The sequence below is a fragment of the Erythrolamprus reginae genome, chromosome 2 (assembly GCF_031021105.1).
Source record: "Erythrolamprus reginae isolate rEryReg1 chromosome 2, rEryReg1.hap1, whole genome shotgun sequence".
NCBI classification, from domain to species: Eukaryota; Metazoa; Chordata; class Lepidosauria; order Squamata; family Dipsadidae; genus Erythrolamprus; species Erythrolamprus reginae.
Window position 1 is genome coordinate 8,542,054 of NC_091951.1, and position 23,784 is coordinate 8,565,837.

The following is a 23,784-nucleotide window of genomic DNA, read 5'->3' on the forward strand; positions in this document are numbered from 1 at the left end:
ATCCCTTTGACATTTAAAAAGGGAACTGTTTCTGTTTTTCTGTTTATAAAAACTTTTGGGTTTTTCTTTTTTCGTGTGGTGTGTGTCTTCCTGGACTAATTACCCTGTAATTACGGGCAGCTGAAACACGCCGGCAGAACACCAAGTGATATTCTTGAGACATAACTCCCTAATAGTTATAAATAATAAATATAAACAATAATTTTTTTAAAATATTTATTTAATCATAAGATGTTCTTTTGTATTCAGATGTGGCCTTAGCAGAATGATGTAGCACTTAGAGATGAAGATGCAACCCAACAGGCCAGCGCTGGAGGCCAAGATGGAGAAAACCTGTACAGCCACCATGTACTTCCCCTTCGTGCTCAGATAGGTGGGCACAAATGACACCCAAACAGTGCAGAAGACCAGCATGCTGAAGGTGATCGACTTGGCTTCATTGAACACACCAGGAAGGTTCCTGACCAGGAAAGCTACCGTGAAGCAGATAGCAGCCAGGAAGCCCATGTATCCGAGGGCAACATAAAACATGGCAACAGAGCCTGCATTGCATTGCAGAACTATTTCTTCAGGTTGAGATTGTTTATCAGAAGTAGGAAATGGGGGAGACACTCCCAACCAGATGGAACAAATTATAGCTTGAACAGTGGAAGAACAAAGGATGATGGAATTGGCCAAACTCTTTCCCAACCATCTTTTCACTCTGCTTCCTGGCTTTGTGGCCAGGAAGGCCAATACCACTGTGACTGTTTTGGCCAAGAGAGAAGACACAGCAACTGAGAAAATGATGCTGAAAGCTGTTTGTTGGAGAAGGCAAGTGGCTCTGGTGGGTTGGCCAATGAAGAGGAAGGAAATCAAGAAGGAAAACAGGAGAGAGACCAGAAGGATGAAGGAGAGATCCCGATTGTTAGCTTTGACTAGGGGAGTGTTTAGAAATTTAATGAAGATTCCTAATACAAAACCTGTGGTTATGGCCAAAAACATGGCAATGGAAGCCAGGATGATTCCTAAATCATCTTTGTAAGAGAGGAAATTGATCCTTTTAGGGATACATTGATCTCGATGTTTATTGGGATGCTGATCTTCAGGACATCTAGTGCATTGTTCTGCATCTGCAAAGACCATGAAGAAGAAGAACATTGTCCTAATGTATCCATACTGATTGCTTCACAATATCTCATTGTGGTTTAGAATTTTGCAAAAGATATAGCTATCCTGAAGCCAGAAAAGCAAACTATGAAGGAAGCTATTTATGTAAACATCTGGTGATGAATGAGGAAATTTCTTTTAAGAAGTAACATAGACAGAAGAAATTCATTGATGGAAGCCATGTTCCATCAATGGTTGTCTATCGCAGGTTTCATAACTCTCTAGATACAGTCAAGCTAAAAAACATGTATTGATCCTGAAAGTTGGAAAAATATCTTCCTTTCAGTTTCTCTCCACTTCTCACTTTCCCCTCATCAACTTGATTCTTCCTAAATCTGTATTAATTGACTTTTTTGAAATAGATTTCATTCATTGAAAAATCCTTTTTTTAAAAAGAAAAAAATCATTCTATGTTTTCATTGCTCATTTCTCATTTTTTAATCTGTCAATTTTGTATAACTTCTATATATTCGTTTTACCACAATCAGAATTTTTTAGTCTATTTTCTAATCAATTATTCTGGGATTGATGGTTGAGAGTGGAAACTAAATTTTATCTTCTTTATGAATGCAAAAGTGGGGGATTTTGTTAGGAACTGAAGAATTAGAAACATAGAAACATAGAAGATTGACAGCAGAAAAATACCTCATGGTCCATCTAGTCTGCTCTTATACTATTTCCTGTATTTTATCTTAGAATGGATATATGTTTATGCCAGGCATGTTTAACTTCAGTTAATGTGGATTTATCAAGTACGTCTGCTGGAAGTTTGTTCCAAGCATCTACTACTCTTTCAGTAAAATAATATTTTCTCACATTGCTTCTGATCCTTCCCCCAACAAATTTCAGATTGCACCCCCTTGTTCTTGTGTTCACTTTCCTATTAAAAACACTTCCCCCTTGAACCTATTTTAACCATTAAGCATATTTAAATGTTTTGATCATGTCCCCCATTTTCCTTCTGTCCTCCAGACTATACAGATTGAATTCACTAAGTCTTTCCTGTTACGTTTTATGCTTAAGACCTTCCACCATATTTGTAGCCCTTCTTTGGGCACATTCAATTTTATCAAAATCTTTTTGATAACTGAACACGGTATTCAAAATGAGGTCTCACCAGCACTCTAAACAGTGGGATCACAATCTCCCTCTTCCTGCTTGTTATACCTCTAGCTATGCAGCCAAGCATTCTACTTGCTTTCCCTACTGCCTGATTGCACTGTTCATTCATTTTGAGACTGTCAGAAATCACTAGCCCTAAATCCTTCTCTTCTGAAGTTTTTGCTAACACAGAACTGCCAATACAATACTCAGATTGAGAATTCCTTTTCCCGAAGTGCATTATTTTACATTTGGAAACATTAAACTGCAGTTTCCATTGCTTTGACCACTTATCTAGTAAAGCTAAATCATTTGCGGTATTGCAGCGCCTCCAGGAATATCAACCCTATTGCACACTTTAGAGTCATCGGCAAATAGGCAAACCTTCCATACAAAACCTTCTCTTATGTCACTCACAAACATATTAAAAAGAATAGGACCCAGAACAGACCCTTGTGGCACATTGCTTGGAATACTCGCTATTAACAACAACACTCTGATATCTACACTTCAACCAGCTACAAATCCACTGAATAATCCAGGAATTAAGTCCAATCTTCACTAATTTACCTATCAGCTCTTTATGTGGAACCGTATCACAGGCTTTGCTGAAGTCCAGATAGGCAATATCAATGGCACCAGCTTTGTGACATAGCCTGTAAGAAAAATTAGGGGCCCAATGAGATTAATCTGATATGATTTGCCCTCAGTAAAGCCATGCTGGTTTGGGTCCAATCAGTTATTGGCTTTTAGGTGCTGATTTACCCTCTTTTTGAGTAGAGTCTCCATCCTTTTGAATTAGTGTTGCTTTTAGACTTTCCTTAACATAAATGGCTACTCCACCTCCCCTTCTCTCTATCCTTCCTATACAATGTATATCCTGGTGTGGATATTTCCCATTCATTGGAGTCTTTAAACCATGTCTCAGTTATGGCAACCAGATCCATATTGTCTCTAGATATTATGGCCATTAACTCACAGAGCTTGTTGCTCAAACTTCAAACATTCGTGCACATCACACAAAGAACATTATTATCATTATTTGTTTGCCCATTAGCATCAAAAACTACATCTATTTCATCTACAGCTGCCTTTTCATAAACTTCAACAAACCAATTTATCCTCATTGGTTGGGGACAGAAATCATCCACATCAGTTACATCTCTGTCCCCTTTACATGCCTGTCCAAAAAAGTTCTGAACTCCTTACCAAGCACCTGGGTACCTCTGTATGATGGATGCAAACCATCCCTCTTAAATAACTCTCTATTAGACCACCTACTGACATCATGACTAACATGGCCAAAACCTTCAGGTTTACTACACTGCCTTAACCACACATTAAACTCTGCGATACAAGTTGTCTTATCCTTCTCACCACAAACTGGTAACACGTCTGAGAAAGTCACTGAATTAGTTATTTTGCCCAGTCCACTCTAAGACATTGGAAATCTCTTTTTACTAGATTAACATTTCTCTGGGACAAATAATTCATAATAATAATAATAATAATAATAATAATAATAATAATAATAATAATAATAATTATTATTATTATTATTATTATTATTATTATTATTATTTATTAGATTTGTATGCCGCCCCTCTCCGTAGACTCAAATTAACAACAAGGAGTGTTCATTTACCACTGGCTGATCAGTGGTACGCATAGAACAGCTTGGAAGAATAAACCTGTGGTCTTGGTGACTGAATCAGATTGGATCCTGAAACATAGAAACATAGAAAAAGACCTCATGGTCCATCTAGTCTGCCCTTATACTATTATCTGTATTTTATCTTAGGATGGATATATGTTTATCTCAGGCATGTTTAAATTCAGTTACTGTGGATTTACCAACCACATCTTACTGGAAGTTTGTTCCAAGGATTTACTACTCTTTCAGTAAAATAATATTTTCTCATTTTGCTTTTGATCTTTCCCCCAACGAACTTCAGATTGTGCCCCCTTGTTCTTGTGTTCACTTTCCTATTAAAATACTTCCCTCCTGGACCTTATTTAACCATTTAACAAATTTAAATGTTTCTATCATGTCCCCCCTTTTCCTTCTGTCCTCCAGACTATACAGATTGAGTTCATTAAGTCTTTCCTGATACGTTTTATGCTTAAGACCTTCCACCATTCTTGTAGCCCATCTTTGGACCCGTTCAATTTTGTCAATATCTTTTTGTAGCTGAGGTCTCCAGAACATCATCCTGAAACATATATATTTATATATATATATATTTAATATCAGGTTCTAATTCTCCCCCTGGTAAACCTGGTGAGTTTCTCTTGGCCTCACCTACCTTCCACGGTGGAGATCGTTCCTTCTGCACAAATATGACAATCATAACAGCAGATGGGCTTCCCTTCCTGAGCCACCTTCATAAATCCAGGAGGACAGCTTTCCACACACCTGGAAGGAGGCAGGGGCTGAGCAGAAGAGAAAACATCAAGGCAAAGGAAATGAAAGACAGAATGTAACCTTTGCCGCCCTGAGTCACCTGGAGAAGGGTGCCATAGAAATAAATAAATACATATCTTACATTTAATTCTAAACCAGGGATGGGTTTTCTTGGTCTTGTTAGATCAGCATAACAAAGGAATCAGAGTCACGGTAGCCAATACCCTAGAAGACAGGCTCAAATTACAGAAAGACCTAGACAGACTAACACAGTGGGCCCACACCAACAAAATTATGTTTAACATCGACAAGAGCAAAGTCCTTCACCTAGGCAGAAAAACCCTGGACACACATACAACCTGGGAGAAACCCCTCTTAGCAGTAGCGACTGCGAAAGAGACCTCGGAGACTTGGTGGACAATCAACTAAACATGAGCCAACAATGTGCAGCAGCAGCTAAAAAAGCCAACACAATCCTAAGCTGTATCAACAGGGGAATACACTCCAAGACCAGGGAAGTCTTAATACCACTCTACTACACCCTGGTCTGACCACACCTGGAGTACTGTATTCAGTACTGTATTCTGGTCACCACACTTCAAAAGAGACATTGAAACTCTGGAGAAGATGCAAAAAAGAGCAACCAAGATGATTAAGAGATTGGAAACCAAGACTTACGAAGAGAGACTGAGGGAACTGGGCATGGATAGTTTAGAGAAAAGGAGGGCCAGAGCGAACATGACAGCAGTCTACAAGTATACGAGGGGATGTCACAGAGAGGAGGGGATCACTTTATTCTCCAGGGCACCAGAGGGCCGGACGAGGAACAACGGCTGGAAGCTGACCAAGGAGAGATTCAACATGGAGATAAGGAGGAACTTCCTGACGGTCAGAGCGATCAACCAATGGAACAACCTACCAGCGGACGTTGTGAACTCCAACACTCTGGACCTTTTTAAGAGAAGATTGAATTGCCACTTGGCTGGTGTACTATAGGGTTCCTGCTTGGGCAGGGGGTTGAACTCGATGGCCTTCATGGTCCCTTTCAACTCTAACAATAAATAAAATAAATAAATAAATATTTAGCTCAAGCTGTAGTTAATGCAGAATGCCAGCCATCTCTAAGCAAGCCGGTTTTATGAGCTTGCCTTGGAGGTGCCAGCTCTGACAGCCATTCAATACAAAACAATTTCCTAGGGATGGGGGGAAAAAAGAGACAGGGGTTGCAGTTTTTGTAAAAGATTGGTTAAATCCTTAAATGATATACAGAGATGAGGAAGGAAGAATGTTAATGATAGAAATTGATACTGGGGAGAAAAAGATTACTTATCGTGATGTATGCACCTAATACCAATCAAAAATATTTTATAAAAATTTGCATCAAAAAATAATTAAATATGGAAAAGAAAATTTTGTACAGTAGGTGATTTCAATGCGATAGCAAATATAGAAAAATATTATAGAGGAAAGGAAAAAAACAGACGGAAAAAAGAATTACCCACTGAATGTAATGATATTGTTGAGGAATTTAAATTAAAAGATGTATGGAAGGAAAAACATCAAGATGAACAAGATGATACTTTCTTTTCTAACCCACATAAGTCCTGGTCCAGACTCGATATGATATGGACGGAAATAGTACTAGAAAAGGACATCTTAGAAATCGAAATTGAACCTAATTCCTGGGTGGACCACAACCCAATTTCACTTACAATTGAGGGAGGAAATGTTAAAAAAATATAGATGGACAATGAACACTAAAATATTAGAGGAAAAAGATTATAAGCTATATATCGAGAAAGAACTAGAAATTTTTTTAGACATAAATTGAAATAAAGATATAATAATCCAGAATACTTGGGACACGACAAAGGCCTTTGTCAGAGGATTGACGATTGCCTATACAAGTAGAAAAAATAAGTTGAAAACTAACCAATTGAAAGAGAATCAAAATGAGTTAAATGATTTAGAAAAGAAACTTCAAAATGACCCAGAAAATGGAAAAATAAAAGAAGAAAGAGAATTGTTAAAACACAAAATAAATCTCTTAGTTCAGGAAGATATAGCCCAAAAAAATTAAATTAGCCAAACAAAATTATTTTGAACAGGTGAATAAGCCAGGCAGATGGCTAGCCTATAAATTAAAAAAGAGGCAGATGCACTAACCTTAAAAGTAAGAAATAAAGAAGACACCGACTATTACAAAATATTTTTTTTAAAAAAAATTGGAATTATTTTTATGAATGGTTTGCAAAAAGGAAAGAAAATTAAAAAATAATATATGTAATAACACTCAGTAAAGGAATTCTTGAACAATACATTTAAATTCATTATATATCTATGTAATATATATGTAAAGTAAGTATTTTTAGGATATTAAATATTTAATATAAATTTAACTTAAGGCAGTAAGAAAATGGTAGATTTATAGATAAGATAACAATAACCAAGACAAATAAAAGGACACCGAATATCCAAGCCAGAAGATGAAAATATTTTATATAAATATTGTTGTATGGATATTGACTATTGTAATAGAGAATGATTTATTTTTCCTCCTCATAAAGTATAAAGTATAAGTTTATATATTATTTCTTAAACGTTTGTTGTTGTTAATTTTGTGATGTTTGTGTTTTTTGTATTGTATTGTCTTTTTTCGTTTGATATAGTTTAATAAAAACTATTTTAAAAAAGCAAAATAAAATTTATAGCCTCAACTTTTTACTTTTACAGACTTAGTACCGTATTTTTCGCTCTATAAGACGCACCTGCTGATAAGACGCACCTAGATTTTAGAGGAGGAAAATAGAAAAAAAAATATTTTGAGCCAAAAAGGGGAGAGGAAGAGAGGAAGGAGTGAAAGAAGGGAGTGAGGGAGGAAAGAAGGGAGGAAGGAAAAGGAAAGCAAGAAATGGAGGGAGGAAAGGAAGGAAGGAAGGAAAGAAAGAAAGAAAGAAAGAAAGAAAGGGGGAAGGAACAGGAACAGAGGAAGGAAGCAAGGAAACTTATGAAAGGGGAGAGTAAGAGAGGAAGGACTGAAGGGAGGGAGGGAGGGAAGAAGGTAGGAAGGAGAAAGAAAAGAAGAAATAGAGGAAGGGAAGGTAAAAGAGAGAAAGAAAAAGAGCAAGAAAGAAAGCAAGAAAGAGAGAAAGAAAGAAAATGAAAGAGAAATAAAAATAGAGAGGGGGAATGAAAGAAATGGAAGGAGGGAAGGAAGGAGAGAAAGCAAGAGAAAGAAAGAAAGCAAGAGAAAGAAAAGAGAATGAAAGAGCAAGAGAGCAAGAGAGAAAAAGAAAGAAAGAAAGAAAGAAAGAAAGGCAACTTCAAAGAAAGGCTCACTGAGCATCTCTCACTCTCTCTCTCTTTCTATCCCTCTTTCTTTCTTTCTCTTTCTTTCTCTCTCTCCTCTTCCTTTATCTCCTCTCTCCCTCCCTCTCTCTTTCTCTCCCCCCTCTCTCCCCCTTTCCCTCTCTCTTTCTCTCTCTCCCCCTCTTGCTATCTCTCCCCCCTCTCCCACTCTCTTTCTCCCTCTCCCTCTCTTTCTCTCTCTCCCCCTCTCTCTTTCTCTCCCCCCTTTCTCTCACTCTCTCTTTCTCACTATCTTGCTGTCTGTTGCTCTCACTCACTCTCGTTCTCTCTCCGTTCTTCACAGCGGTGATGCGCGCACGCCCTGCCCGCCTCACCTTTGCCGAGAGCACTTTCGTACCGGGCTCTCAGCAAGGGGGTTGTAGGAGAGGCGGGGCCGGCGGCAAAGGTGATATTCAATGTCGGGGGCGCACGGGCGGTTGCACGCGCTCCCTATCTCCCTGCTAGCCCACTCGGAATATTCAAAATAAGAAAAACCTTCACCGGCAAAGGCTTTTTTTATTTTGAATATTCCGAGTGGGCTAGCAGGGAGATAGGGAGCGTGTGCAACCGCCCGTGCGCCCCCGACATTGAATATCACCTTCGCCGGCCTCCGCTTCTCCTACAACCCCCTTGCTGAGAGCCCGGTACGAAAGTGCTCTCGGCAAAGGTGAGGCGGGCAGGGCGTGCGCGCGTCACCGCTGAGAAGAACGGAGAGAGAATGAGAGTGAGTGAGAGCAACAAAGAGGTGCAGCGGCGGGCGGAGAGAGGGAAGGGGGGGCAGCGGCGTCCCTCCTGGCCTTGGCGGGCCGCCCGACCCTCCCCACCTCCTGCAAACGCGGCGGGCGGCGGGGGGAGAGCGAGGAGCCAGTTCCGGCGGGCGCGGGGCTTGGCTGGCTGGCTGGCGGGGGGAGCGCCGCTGGTGGTGCGGAGGGAGACCCTCCTCCGGGAGGGAGGGGGCCAGGCAGCAGCTAGCCAGCCAGCCGGCGGGATGGCACTTCCGAGTTCGCAGCCTCCCCCGCCCCTCCCTGCCTGCATCTTCGCTCCATAAGACGGGGCTGATTTTTCTTCCTACTTTGGGAGGAAAAAAACTGCGTCTTATGGAGCGAAAAATACGGTAATTATTAGCCATTTCTATAACTACAGACTAATCTAATTGGCAAAACCCAAAGTCAATCAATCAACCAACCAATCAATTATAATAAAGCTGGAAAGGATCCTCACCACTGCCCTGCAAGGATATGTCAACCCCACACACACACACACCGGTTAAGGAGGGAGCAAGTCATCCTAAACAGGGCAGCTGGGTGAGATTCTGCTGAGGCAATCAGGGCGGCATAATACATGTGTCTTGTTACCCTGGGTGCCTCTGGACAAGTCTCAATATGAGCTCTTACAAGTGTTTGGTCGGATTCAGATTTACTATTCCTCTAGTGCAGAGGTCTCCAACCGCTGGTCCGCGGACCAGGACCGGGCCGTTGGGGTTTTTCAGCCAGTCCGCGGTGCCGCTGACAGCTAGCTCCGCGGCCCTGCGCCTGGTCAGAGCTCACGTGGAGGCTGCCTCTCTCCTCCTCCCATATTTCGCCCCCCTCCCAGCCTCCTGGCCACATTCACCTTCCTCCGCCACCTCCAGCATCCAGCTCTTCATCCGCTTCTCGCTTCTCTACAAAATGACAGCCGAGCGGCGGCCCGGAGGCTGGGAGGGGGGCGGAGCACTTTGAATCCTGGCAGAAGCTGCTGCCCAAGTGCTCTTGGCCAGCGGGATTCAAAGTGCTGGGGTGGGGGGTGTCCCGACAGCCCACCCGCCCCAGTGCTTCGCCTCCCGCTGGGCAAGAGCACTCGGGCAGCAGCTTCTGCTGGATACGGGCGATGGGTGGGACGAGCGGCGCGGAAGCCGGTGGCTGTGGCAGCTGCTGCAAGAGGCTTCCGCGCCGCTCTGTCCCACTCAAAGCCCGTATCCAGCAGATAGGCTTTGAGTTTTTGGCTGGGGGGGGGAGAAGTAGGACCTTACTAACTCCCCCCCCAGCCAAAATCACAAAGCCAGGCAGCCCCCAGCCACCAAAGGAGCCTCCTGATTCTCCCCGCCCTTCTGTCCCGCTCATTGCCCGTGTCTGGCAGAAGCTGCTGCCCGAGTGCTCTTGGCCGGCGGGATTCAAAGTGCTGGGGTGGGGGGTGTCCCAGCGGGAGGTGAAGCACTGGGGGGGGCTGTCGGGACACCCCCCACCCCAGCACTTTGAATCCCGCCGGCCAAGAGCACTCGGGCAGCAGCTTCTGCCAGACACGGGCAATGAGTGGGACAGAAGGGCGGGGAGAATCAGGAGGCTCCTTTGGCGGCTGGGGGCTGCCTGGCTTTGTGATTTTGGCTGGGGGGGGGAGTTAGGAAGGTCCTACTTCTCCCACCCCACCCCCACCGAGCCATGGAAAACTGGTCTAGCTTAAAGCCGGTCCCTGGTGCAAAAAAGGTTGGGGACCTCTGCTCTAGTGCGTCTCTAGACATCTCTTCCAGTGTTTCATCCCCCAAGTTCCTCAGTAAACCAAGGGGATTTCCAGGGTCTACTGCCACAGAGAGGTTGCAAAAGCGCAATCCTCTCTTGCGGCCATATTCCAGGCTGATACCAGGGACTCCACTGAACTGTGTATAAGCGAATCTGGTAAAACCCAAGCATCTTCTGAAAGCCCTCTGGTTCCATCACCACAAAAGAGAAACCAAAACTCACAGACAGCGTTCCCTGTAAGTTGCGTGCGTGCGCACACATGTGCCCCAAAATAGCCCCCCGTGCACCCTTTTCCATGGGCGCGCACTCCCCATCCCTCTGCCAGCCCGCGGGTGTGTATGTGCGGGGGTGGGGAGGTGCCGGTAGTAGGAGGAAAGGGAGCCGTGACCACCCCTGCCTCCCCACAGTGCCTCTGGCCCCTTCACGCCCCTGGCCTCTCGACGCTGCCCTCCCGCCCACCCAATCCACCCCCTCTCCTCCTCCGCCGCCTCCTGCCTTGCGGCGAGAGTTCTCCCGTGGCAGTGGCCGCTGCGGCTTCTCCTCGGGACAAAAGCGCTCCCAGCCAGGGGGCTGCGAGAGAGAGCTTTCTCCGTGCGCTTCAGGAATGCCCGCCCCGCTCCTCTCGCTGGGAGCGCTTTCGTCCCGGACTTTCAGCAAGGGGGCTACAGTAGAGGCAGGGCAGGCGTTCCCCAAGTGCTCGGAGAAAGAGCTCTCACAGCCCCCTCGCTGACAGAGAGAGAGGGAGAGAGAAAGTAAGTGAGAAAGAGAGAGAGAGAGAGAAAGGGGGGAGAGATAGCAAGAGAGAGAAGAGAAAGAAAGAGAGAGAGAGAGAGAAATAGAAAGAGAGAAAGAAAACGAGAGAGAGAGAGCAAGAGGGGGAGAGAGATAGAAAGAGTGAGAAAAAGAGAGAGAGAGCAAGAGGGGGAGAGAGAAAGCGAGAGAAATGACTCTTGATTTAAAGCATATGGTAAAAAGCACCCAAATAATAACAGAGAAAAAAAACCCCAGCCGTTTGTGTGTGTGTGTGTGTTTGTGTGTGTGAACGCTTGAACCATTTCCAATAGCTCACCTGTTATTGGAAATGGTTCAAGAGTTCACACACACACACAAGGGGGGGAGGAGACAGGGATGGAAAAAGAGGAGAAGATAGTAATAATAGTAATAGATTTTGGTTTTGTTTTATTATTAATTTTTTTTAATAAAAAAGAAGGGAATTTTTTTCTTATCTATCTATCTATCTATCTATCTATCTATCTATCTATCTATCTATTTATATATACTTCTATGCCGCTATACTTTTCTGCCCACACCGAAAAAAAATTAGAGGGAACATTGCCAACAGATATTTTCTTTGCTCACACAGCTTTCATTAACTGACTCAATCTGAGTTGGCAGAAAGCCTGGAGAGAATTAACCAACTCCCCAGTTCATAATTCATCATTGAAATAATAATATCCCAAAAGAGAAATCCAAGTGGACATCTGGGACGTAATGAAAGTTGACTTCTGCACTGAAGCATCACATGGCTCAACCTTAAATAGTCTAAGGGCCTGGCCAATTGTTCTAGAGATCTATTCAGGCAGAGACCTCCTCTTGTTTAGCCATTCGTGCCTTCTGGCAACTCTGCATACCCTAGCATTAAGAAGAGGCTCCCCATCTTCTTCTGAGTCACTCATGTGCACCTTGGGAGATGCAGAAGGCCCTGATTGGCTTTCAGCCTCTGACACCACATCCTTTCTGACCTCCTTGCTATCAGAATCAGGTACCAGGTACATGGGCCTAAGGTAACAGCCCACACCCATCTCTTGATCCTTGGGATCCATGACCAGCTGCGTAGGGCCTGGATGGGCCACAACATATACCAGTACTTGTTATCTTGTACATGTTTGAAAAATAAATAAATTAACTAATTAATTAATTAAATTAATAAAATAAAATAAAATAAAATAAAATAAAACAAAACAAAACAAAACAAAACAAAACAAAATAAAATAAAATAAAATCTGGATTTTGGAGGAAAGAAAGAGCTGTCTGAGAATTAAGAGATATTTGAGGAAGTATAACCAGTGATCTGCTTTACCTGTTTGAGCCATTTGGGCCACACAATGGCCTGTTGGTTGATGCTGAGTTTGGGCTCCAGGGACTCCTGTCTGGAGAAACTCCCAAACTTTATACTGACAACTGAATGATTAGGAAACTTCAGCCAGTTGACTAGATCAAGATCAGCTGCCAGCTCTCCATTCTCACCCACATACACTCTGTTTGTGGAAAAGTTGAAAAACTGGATGGCTTGGAGAAAGGGGTGAAGCTTGAATGAGAAATAAAACATAAAGAAAGCTATTTTGACATTATTCAAATTAATTCATTCCCAGACTAATGAAGTTGCAGGAGGCAACTTCTGAGTTATAAGTGAAGAGATCCTGCACTTCTCTGCTTCATATAAGGGCAGGGAGGAAGAAGAGAAAAAAAATTCACCATAACATCTTACATAAGAAATAATTTTATTGCTAAAATTTCTCTATCTCCTCCCCCACATTTCTCTCTCTCTCATCTTTCTCTCACAAACATATCTATCTTCCTTATCTATGGCCTCTATCTAGATTATCTCTCTCTCTCTCATCTCTTATCAATCCTCTCTCTCTCATCATCTATTGTCTCTCTCTCTCTCATCTGTTTTATTAGATAAGATATTTATATATAGGATTATATTATACATAAGATTATATATCTATATCTATAGTAGTCTCCCTTCCTTTTCATTATCAGCAAAAATATGTTACACTTATAGATTATAGTTGTCGGCTATAAAAAAACTTATCTGCCTTGGAATATAGGAGGTGCAGATTACAGGATAATTTTTTTCTGAAGCCAAATTATTTGTTGGAAAGTAGTCTATTGGTTTTAAGATGGAGTGTAATGGATTGTTTTATGATTGATTCCATGACTTTGCAAGTGAAACAACCCAAAGAGATTGGTTTGCAATTTTCGACGTTACTTGGATCTCCTTTTTTGAAGATGGGGATGACTGTTGCTAGTGACCATAGTTTAAGTAAAGAACTAGTTCTGAAAGATTCATTAAAAATTATGCTTAGAGGTTCCGTCAGAGTTGTGGAGAGCTTTTTAAAGAGGTAAGCACATAGTCCATAAGGTCCAATAGAAAGAGATGGTTTTAAGTTGTGTAATAGAAACATAGAAACATAGAAGTCTGAAGGCAGAAAAAGACCCCATGGTCCATCTAGTCTGCCCTTATACTATTTTCTGTATTTTATCTTAGGATGGATATATGTTTATCCCAGGCATGTTTAAATTCAGTTACTGTGGATTTATCTACCACGTCTGCTGGAAGTTTGTTCCAAGGATCTACTACTCTTTCAGTAAAATAATATTTTCTCATGTTGCTTTTGATCTTTCCCCCAACTAACCTCAGATTGTGTCCCCTTGTTCTTGTGTTCACTTTCCTATTAAAAACACTTCCCTCCTGGACCTTATTTAACCCTTTAATATATTTAAATGTTTCGATCATGTCCCCCCTTTTCCTTCTGTCCTCCAGACTATACAGATTGAGTTCATTAAGTCTTTCCTGATACGTTTTATACTTAAGACCTTCCACCATTCTTGTAGCCCGTCTTTGGACCCGTTCAATTTTGTCAATATCTTTTGAAAATCTCTTTTTACTACATTGACATTTCTCTGGGACAAATAATTTGTGCCAAGATGCACCACTACATCAATGTTATTACCTTTACTCACAGCCTTGACAATGTTTGTAATCCTCCTCCTGTCCCTGCTGGCAGTGGCCCCTGGGAGACACCTCAGCACCTTCACCACGTCCTTACTCTGTCCCAAATCAACACCTCTAACAGTCGAATCACCCACAAGAAAATGTGTCCTCTTTTTATTTCTACTAACTGCACTTGATGGTTTGGTGACATTTACAACAACTTCCCCTTTGAATATCCCCTCATTCTCTGCCTGAGGGGCCTTGCTAATATCTCCAACATCCTTACTATTTAAATCCGCAAGAACAGTATAGGAATTCGATAAAGAGAGACCAAAATTACTATGTTTTTGCTCAACTGCACGCAATCTTCCTGAACCGACAGTAATGTCTTTCTAGTGTTTTCTTTTGTAAAATCTGACTGTAGATCTGTAGGTCAGCGGTTCAAATCTCATCACTGACTCAAGGTTGACTCAGCCTTCCATCCTTTCAAGGTGGGTAAAATGAGGACCCGGATTGTGGGGGCACTAGGCTGGCTCTGTTAAAAAGTGCTATTGCTAACATGTTGTAAGCAGCCCTGAGTCTAAGGAAAAGGGCGGCATAAAAATCGAATAAATAAATAAATATAATAAATAAATAAATAAATTTGTTTTATAGAAGGTGCAGATGGACTTTATTCATAAAAGGTTTTCTTCTTGATGGATGAGATAATTGGTGCATTCAGTCTTTATTTGGTGACACAAATTTTTATACTGGCTTTTAAAGTTTGCAATTAAAGTGGGAAAGAAACAAAGATGGATGGGGGAGAAAGGAGTGGGAAAGATGGATGGTGAATTAAACAGGCACTATGATTACACTGGGCTTACAGTGAAAAACATAAATAGAGTAGGGTACTATAATGAAACAGTGAGAAAACAAATAGAATGGTGTTATATGGAATATTTTGTTAATTTTTTGTTATTGTTCAAAGGGAATTCTTATTTATTTATTAATTAATAAGAATTAATAAGAATTAATTCTTATTAATTAGGTTACTGCTAATTAACATATTATATGTTAATTAACAATATGTTTTTAAAGTTTATTATGTTATAGTTGAATATGTTTGATTTGAGAAAGGAAGATATAATAAAATGAATAAGCAATGAAAGAAATTAAGTTGATTTATGCCTTTGGAATTGATATAGCTTTGACTGTTCCCCAGTGTTGCTATTGCTATGGTTAGATATAATGTAGGATTTAGTTGATATGAATTGATATTTAATGTTTGAAGATAAGTAATTTGTTTTTTTCTTTTTAAAGAGCAATTATTATAAAATAAAGATTAAGAAATATACATGAAACAAATAAGGATGTATGGAGATGATTGAAGCACTATGGCTAAATATATTTGATGAGTGAAAGTAGCTTACAGAATGTATTAGCTAATAGCATTTTAAAGACAGAGAGACCGCCTTCTGCCGCACGAATCCCAGCAACCGGTCAGGTCCCACAGTGTTTATTTGTTTGTTTGTTTGTTTGTTTGTTTGTTTGTTTGCTTGCTTGCTTGCTTGCTTGCTTGCTTGCTTGCTTGCTTATTTATTTATTTATTTATTTATTTATTTATTTATTTATTTATTTATTTATTTATTTATTTATTCAATTCTTATTCCGCCCTTCTCCTTAGACTCAGGGCGGCTTACAACATGTTAGCAATAGCACTTTTTAAACAGAGCTATGCTATTGCCCCCACAATCCGGGTCCTCATTTTACCCACCTCGGAAGGATGGAAGGTTGAGTCAACCTTGAGCCGGTGATGAGATTTGAACCGCTGACCTTCAGATCTACAAGTCAGCTTCAGTGGCCTGCAGTAAGGCACTGTACCTGCTGCGCCACCCCGGCTGTTGGTTGGTCTTCTCCGGGTCCCGTCGTCTGGCGGGACCCAGGGGAAGAGCCTTCTCTGTGGCTGCCCCGACCATCTGGAACCAGCTCCCTCCAGAGATTAGAACTGCCCCTACCCTCCTTGCCTTTCATAAACTCCTTAAAACCCATCTCTGTCGTCAAGCGTGGGGGAACTGAGACATCTCCCCCTCCCTATGTAGTTTTAGTGCATGATATGACTGTATGTATGTTTTTTATATTGGGGTTCTTTGCTTTTAGATTTTTAAATGTACAAGTGTTATTTTAGATTTTGAATTCTTATATTTGTCAATGTATATTGTTTTTATTACTGCTGTGAGCCGCCCCGAGTCTGCGAAGAGGGGCGGCATACAAATCTAATAAATAATAATAATAATAATAATAATTATTATCATTATCATCATCATCATTATCATTATCATTATCATTATCATTATCATTATCATTATCATTATCATTATCATTATCATTATCATTATCATTATCATTATCATTATCATTATCATTATCATTATCATTATCATTATCATTATCATTATTATTATTATTATTATTATAAATTTGAATAGGGAAATAGAACAATCTTTTTGGTAATCTAGGTGATAAAATCAAAAGGAGGCAGCATTTGATGGATGATGAATACCGAATATAAACAGATATGAATTATTGTATTGCATTGATTGACGGAATATATTATTGCATGTTTGTATGAGTGACGAAAAATATTTTAAAAAACCTTTTACCCCAACCATTGGTGGGATGCTGTTCCAAAGAAGGAGGTTTATTTTTTAATTGAGAAACACCACCTTTGAGAACTATGAAGAAAGAGAACCCGAAGAACCTAATTGGGCAGGCAGAAGTTCTAAGGAAAAGACAACCTTCAAAGACTTCCAACTCAACTCAGATCCAACTCAAACATTTTCCCCAAAATGACAACCAACAGAATGCGACCAAAACCCTGGAATAATCTGTGGAGGGGTCTCTGTATGACACACACAAAAAGAAATACCTGCCATGGCTTCAGCTTTTCAGAGTCCAACCTTGTCTTGTGCGATGTCATCATTCTTTTGGAGAGGGATGAATATGCAGCATTTATGGAGGTTGCAACATTCCACACAGCACTGTAGATGTTGTAAGTGTCTAAAGTTAAGATTCTTTCAACCATTCCTTGGGGCAGGATTTCAGTTTCTTCTTTCTCTCGGCATCTGGTCCAGCCTTTCACAGCCAAAGGATGCTTTGCATAGGAACAGAGAAAAGCATCATCTGCAAATTTCTTCATTAGAAGATAAAAAGATTCAAAATCATCGTATTTTGTTCTTTTCTCGGTCTGGATGAGAAAGGAAAAAACGCTATGGGTGTATTTGAAAGTTAGGGGAGAATATGTCATCTCAAATGTGAGGTCCCACAAAACAGTTGTGACCCAGACTTTCCCAACACTGGGCTTTATCAGGGATCCAAGAATATGTTGTATAATGTATATTCCCTCTATGAAGGACAGAGCTTCAGCATAATAAAGATAGACATTGACTTGGCTCCACTGAAGGAAATTTAGGGAATTAAGCATCATTTTTTTGCTATCTAGTGTAATCGTTTGGGAGAAAACAACACAAATATTAACCTGGGTGAGCACTGGCTTAAAAGTCCTGGTGAACTGCTCTCCATTGTTGGTGTCAGCAACAACAAGACCAATCAATGTCCATTTAAAATACTGAAGCAATGTGATAATTCCCGGGTTCTGGACACCTTCTTTGGGGACTGACTCATAGAAAAAAGGAAAATAGGTCTTATCACTGAGTGATGGTGAAGCAAAAGCATAACTGACCTGAAAAAAAAATAAAGAGGGTCATTTTATTTTGCGTGACTTGACTGTCAAACTATGTATGACCCAAAAATTAGTATAACAATTATAACGATTGTATGCTGTTCTATTTTTGAGTAGAAAACAATTAAAGACATGAATATAGCTTGTTCTCTCTCCCCTTCCCCATTTCTTACTGGCAAGAAAGCATATGGAAAACAAATCTTGGATCATAAAGTGACCATGAGTTTCCAGTACATCATGGTCCACAAAGAAAATTCCATTGCAGTCCTGGGTGACATCAATGAACATGTTGTGGCAAAGTCAACAGAAGGTACAGTTCCCTTTCATTTTGTTCCCTAAATATCAGCTAAAAATCAGACCCTAATTTTTTGGAAGGACATTGACAAACTAGAGGAGAGCAAATTAATATGATAAGAAGCTGGAAGATGTAAGGTCTATTTATCCTTGATGAAGAAGACTTTAGGCACCATTGTATGAAGGGCTGGGAGGACAGGACAGAATTATTCAAAACAAGTTTACAAGAGAGAATAGTTCAGCTCTATATCCCAGTATAGGAGCTGTCCAACTGTGGAAAAAGCCACTTTAGTCCTTTGACTGTTGAGTCCTTTGTTACAGATGTTTCAAGATAGCCTAGGTAAGGGAAAGGCAAAGTTGGTTCTTCTATGACATGTGGACTTCAACTCCCAGAATCCCTGAGCTAACATGATTGGCTCAGGAATTCTGGGAGTTGAAGTCCATAAAACATAGAAGAGCCAACTTCGCCTACCCCTGACCTAGGTGTTTGTATATGGTGACTGGATTCCTGTGCTGGACAATCCTCTCAAATCTTTCCAATCCTCCACATCTGACTCTCTGATTCTTACTGCCAAGAAGGTCAATTGGTGGGATAGTTACAGACTCTGCTCATCTCCCCTGATTGGTCCCATCAGAGAAAGGGTTTTCCTCCAGCCTACTTTAGACACTAATCTGGACTAGATCTCCACTATATACTCAGATTGCTTCATTAGCCTGGACCACTGTGTCACTCTTGATTCTTCCATAATCTCACCATTCCCTATTATTTCATAGAAAAATAGAAACACAGGAGTCTGAAGGCAGAAAAAGACCTCATGGTCCATCTAGTCTGCCCTTGTACTATTTTCTCTATATTATCTTAGGATGGATATATGTTTATCCCAGGCATGTTTAAATTCAGTTGCTGTGGATTTATTTACCACGTCTGCTGGAAGTTTGTTCCAAGGATCTACTACTCTTTCAGTAAAATATTTTCTCATGTTGCTTTTGATCTTTCCCCCAACTCACTTCAGATTGTGTCCCCTTGTTCTTGTGTTCACTTTCCTATTAAAAACACTTCCCTCCTGAACCTTATTTAACCCTTTAACATATTTAAATGTTTGTATCATGTTCCCCCTTTGCCTTCTGTCCTCCAGACCAGAGGTCCCCAACCTTTTTTGCACCAGGGACCGGCTTTCAGCTAGACCAGTTTTCCATGGCCCGGTGGGGGGGGGGGAGCTAGCTGTCAGCGGCGCCGTAAAAGGGGCGATCAAGAGAGGAATGGGTGAATGAATGGACGGAGGGTGGGAAGGAAGGAAGGAAAGAGGGAAGGTACAGGAACAGAAGAAGGGTGCAAAGAAGCAAAGAAAGGTGTGAAAGGGGAGAGTAAGAGAGGAAGGAGTGAAAGAAGGGAATGAGGGAGGAAAGAAGGGAGGAAGGAAAAGGAAAGCAAGAAATGGAGGGAGGAAAGGAAGGGAGGAAAGGAAGGAAGGAAGGAAGAAGGAAAGAGGGAAGGTACAGGAACAGAGGAAGGAAGCAAGGAAACTTATGAAAGGGGAGAGTAAGAGAGGAAGGACTGGAGGGAGGGAGGGAAGAAGGTAGGAAGGAGAAAGAAAAGAAATAGAGGAAGGAAAGGTAAAAGAGAGAAAGAAAAAGAGCAAGAAAGAAAGAAAGAAAGAGAAAGAAAGAAAGAAAGGCAACTTCAAAGAAAGGCTCACTGAGCATCTCTCACTCTCTCTCTCTTTCTATCCCTCTTTCTTTCTTTCTCTTCCTTTCTCTCTCTCCTCTTCCTTTCTCTCCTCTTTCTCTCCCCCCTCTCTCCCCCTTTCCCTCTCTCTTTCTCTCTCCCTCTCTTGCTATCTCTCCCCCCTTTCCCTCTCTTTCTCCCTCTCTTTCTCTCTCTCCCCCCTCTCTCTTTCTCTCTCTCTCCCCCTCTTTCTCTCTCTTCTTCTCACTTTCTCTCTCTTGTTTTCTTTCTGTCTCTTTTGCTTTCTCTCTCTCTCACTCTTTCTCTCTTGTTTTGTTTCTCACGCTCTTTCTCTCTCTTGTTCTCTCTCTCTTGCTATCTCTTTCTCTCCCCCCTTTCTCTCACTCTCTCTTTCTCACTTTCTCTCTATCTTGCTGTCTGTTGCTTTCACTCACTCTCGTTCTCTCTCCGTTCTTCTCAGCGGTGACGCGCGCACGCCCTGCCCGCCTCACATTTGCCGAGAGGACTTTCGCCCCGGGCTCTCAGCAAGGGGGTTTGCATGAGAGGCGGGGCCGGCGGAAGGTGATATTCAATGTCGGGGGCGCACGGGCGGTTTTGCGCGCGCTCCCTATCTCCCTGCTAGCCCACTCGGAATACGTATTCAAAATAAGAAAAGCCTTTGCCGGCGAAGGCTTTTCTTATTTTGAATACAGTATTCCGAGTGGGCTAGCAGGGAGATAGGGAGCGCGCGCAAAACCGCCCGTGCGCCCCCGACATTGAATATCACCTTCCGCCGGCCCCGCCTCTCATGCAGCCCCCTTGCTGAGAGCCAGGGGCGAAAGTCCTCTCGGCAAATGTGAGGCGGGCAGGGCGTGCGTTCCGGGTGCGGGAGGAGCTGCGGTGAAAGGCAGGAGGTGGCAGAGGAGCAGAGGGGGCAAATCGGGCGGGCGGTGGGCAGCGCGGAAAGGCCGAGGGGGCCCTGGCGCCGCGGACTGGCTGAAAACCCCCAACGGCCCGGTCCCGGTCCGCGGACCGGCGGTTGGAGACCCCTGCTCCAGACTATACAGATTGAGTTCATTAAGTCTTTCCTGATACGTTTTATGCTTAAGACCTTCCACCATTCTTGTAGTCCATCTTTGGACCAATTCAATTTTGTCAATATATTTTTGTAGGTGAGGTCTCCAGAACTGAACACAGTATTCCAAAAGTGGTCTCACCAGCATTCTATATAGCGGGATCATAATCTCCCTCTTCCTGCTTGTTATACCTCTAGCTATGCAGCCAAGCATCCTACTTAATTTCCCTACCGCCTGACTGCACTGTTCACCCATTTTGAGACTGTCAGAAATCACTACCCCTAAATCCTTTTTCTTCTGAAGTTTTTGCTAACACAGAACTGCCAATACAATACTCAGATTGAGGATTCATTTTCCCCAAGTGCATTATTTTACATTTGGAAACATTAAACTGCAGTTTCCATTGCTTTGATCATTTATCTAGTTTCTATGTTTCCACAGGGGGAAAAAAAATCTCTTTTGGAAAATTTATGCAAAAACAAAACAAAAACACCCAACAGCCTTTGAATAGAATTCAATCAGCATCTAACTGCAAAGAAACATACTTGTGGGATTTTGTAGGTGCCCAACATGGTTGAAATCTGAGTTGAGTATTCAGAGTCAGTCCCTTCAAGAACAGCCAATGTACTTTTTGTCTTTCTACAGCTGTAATTTGGGATGTTGGCTTCCCCATCTGAAAGGAGCTCCATCAGAACAGCTGAAGTCATTCTTGGATTGAAATAATTGTCATGGATGGTATAGCCCAGGCTGATGTTGGGTAATAGTAGGCGATTGTGGTTGACCTCTTGAATGGCCCTCTGGAAAGACAGGAGCTTCCAGTACATCATGGATCCTTTCCTGAAAGATGTCACATTGTTAATTGATTTGCAGGAGATTTGTACCTAATTTTAGAAGATCTAGAGAACAGCATGGATGCAACTAGGTATAAGACTGAGATGGTCTTGATTCATCTCCATGGGGACCAAGGCAGTGTGCGATCTAGAAGGGAAAATGCAGTCACAGAATCAATCTCATTCTCAAGGTCAGATCAAAAGTATAAACTTGAACTTGCTTAAACACTTGCAGAGAGGAGATGCTCAGGTCTTTCCAAGGTTAGAGTTCAGTAGAATCACCCAGCAGATGACCCTGTCATTCTCTCCAGATGTGTGAAATTAATACAATTGAGAGAGTCCAGAAATATTTCACAAGAAGAGTCCTCCACTCTTCTGCTCACAACAGAATATCTTATTCCACCAGACTTGGAATTTTGGGCTTAGATAGCTTAGAGCAATGTCGCCTTCGATCTGATTTAAACATAGTTCATAAAAACATCTACCACAACGTCCTCCCTGTCAGTGAATACTTGACATCTTCAACTGCAACATTCCATGCACTCATTAATTAATTAATTAATTAATTCATTCATTCATTCATTCATTCCTTTATTTATGTTGGAAGGGACCTTGCCAAGTCCAACCCCCTGCTTAAGCAGGAAATCCTACAGCACCCCAGCCAAATGACAGACCAATCTCCTCTTGAAAATGTCCAAAGCTGGGGAGTTCACAACCTCCGCTGGCAGACCGTTCCACTGGTTGATCGCTCTGACCATCAGGAAGTTCTTCCTTAATTCTAGGTTGAATCTCTTCTTGGTCAGTTTCCAACCGTTGTTCCTCATCTGGCCCTCTGGTGCCCTGAAAAACAGCGTGACCCCCTCCTCTCTGTGGCAACTGCTATCATAATAGACTGCTATCATAATAGATTCAAACTCAATGTCAACTGCTCGACAGTCGATTGCAGAAAATATGACTTCAGTAACAGAGGGATCAATGCCTGGAATGCACTACCTGACTCTATGGTTTCTTTCCCAAACCCCAAAAACTTTAACCTTAGACTGTCTACAGTTGACCTCACCCCATTCTTAAGAGGTCTGTAAGGAGTGTGCATACATTCACCATCGTGCCTACCATCCCTTTCCTACTCTCCTATTATTCAAATTTACCTGTACCTATTTTGCTTCTGTTTATGTTTATACCATACCCGCTATCTTGTACATGTTTAAACAAATAAGTAAGTAAGTAAGTAAGTAAGTAAGTAAGTAAGTAAGTAAGTAAGTGAGTGAGTGAGTGAGTGAGGAAGCAAGCAAGCAAGCAAAGCAAGCAAGTAAGCAAGTAAGAAAGTGATTATCTCTATTTTGTCTATTATTCCTGAACTCTTTGAAATCCAACTAAGGCAGAAATATGTATAAAGCGCCAAACCCTTGAGCCACTCTTACAGAATTGCAATGCTATTATTTCTCTCACAGCCAGAGTGATTTACCAGACAACATCAATCTTGGGAGGTCTTCTGAAGTCATGGTTGATAAATGGAGCATAAATTGCAGAAATGAGTCCCCCAACAAGATGGTCTCCTGGCCTGTAATGATTGCATGGATCTGCTCCATCCCTCTCTAAAGTCAAGAGACATTTGACTTTCATCATCTCATAGGCTGCTAAGGGCAGCTGCATCAGGAAGAGCAGTAGGAGCACCATCCTCGATAGACCTGGAAGTCTGCCTGCTTTTATTCTGCAGAAACTCTGATCAAAATGATCAGTCAATGATAAGGCACCTACCTTTTCTAAGATTGAGGTTTTGTTCCCTTGGCTAAGAGAGATGAGACTCCTTGGGTGAGGCTAAGTTCACTGATGCAACCTCTCCCCACCTGTAGCTCCCAGGGTCTCAGGGGCATCCAGGAGGAATTTATGTTCCTAGACTTTCTCTGCACACAATCTCTTGGTGTTGTTCCTTAGTTTGTTGTTTATGTCCAGAACTGAAAAAAGAAAATCCCCGGAGAAAAGAT

General features: G+C 41.8%; 1 protein-coding gene across 1 annotated transcript; it reads right to left on the bottom strand.

Moving 5' to 3' along the window:
• Positions 1–216: 216 nt before the first annotated feature.
• On the bottom strand, positions 217–21,796 carry LOC139159666 (vomeronasal type-2 receptor 26-like). Its single transcript, XM_070736988.1, has 5 exons — positions 21,515–21,796; positions 17,121–17,933; positions 12,575–12,802; positions 4,557–4,683; positions 217–1,112 (listed from the first exon to the last, which is right to left on the bottom strand). The coding sequence occupies exons 1-5, from the start codon at positions 21,794–21,796 to the stop codon at positions 217–219; spliced, it is 2,346 nt and encodes a 781-aa protein (XP_070593089.1).
• Between the last annotated feature and the right edge of the window lie 1,988 nt (positions 21,797–23,784).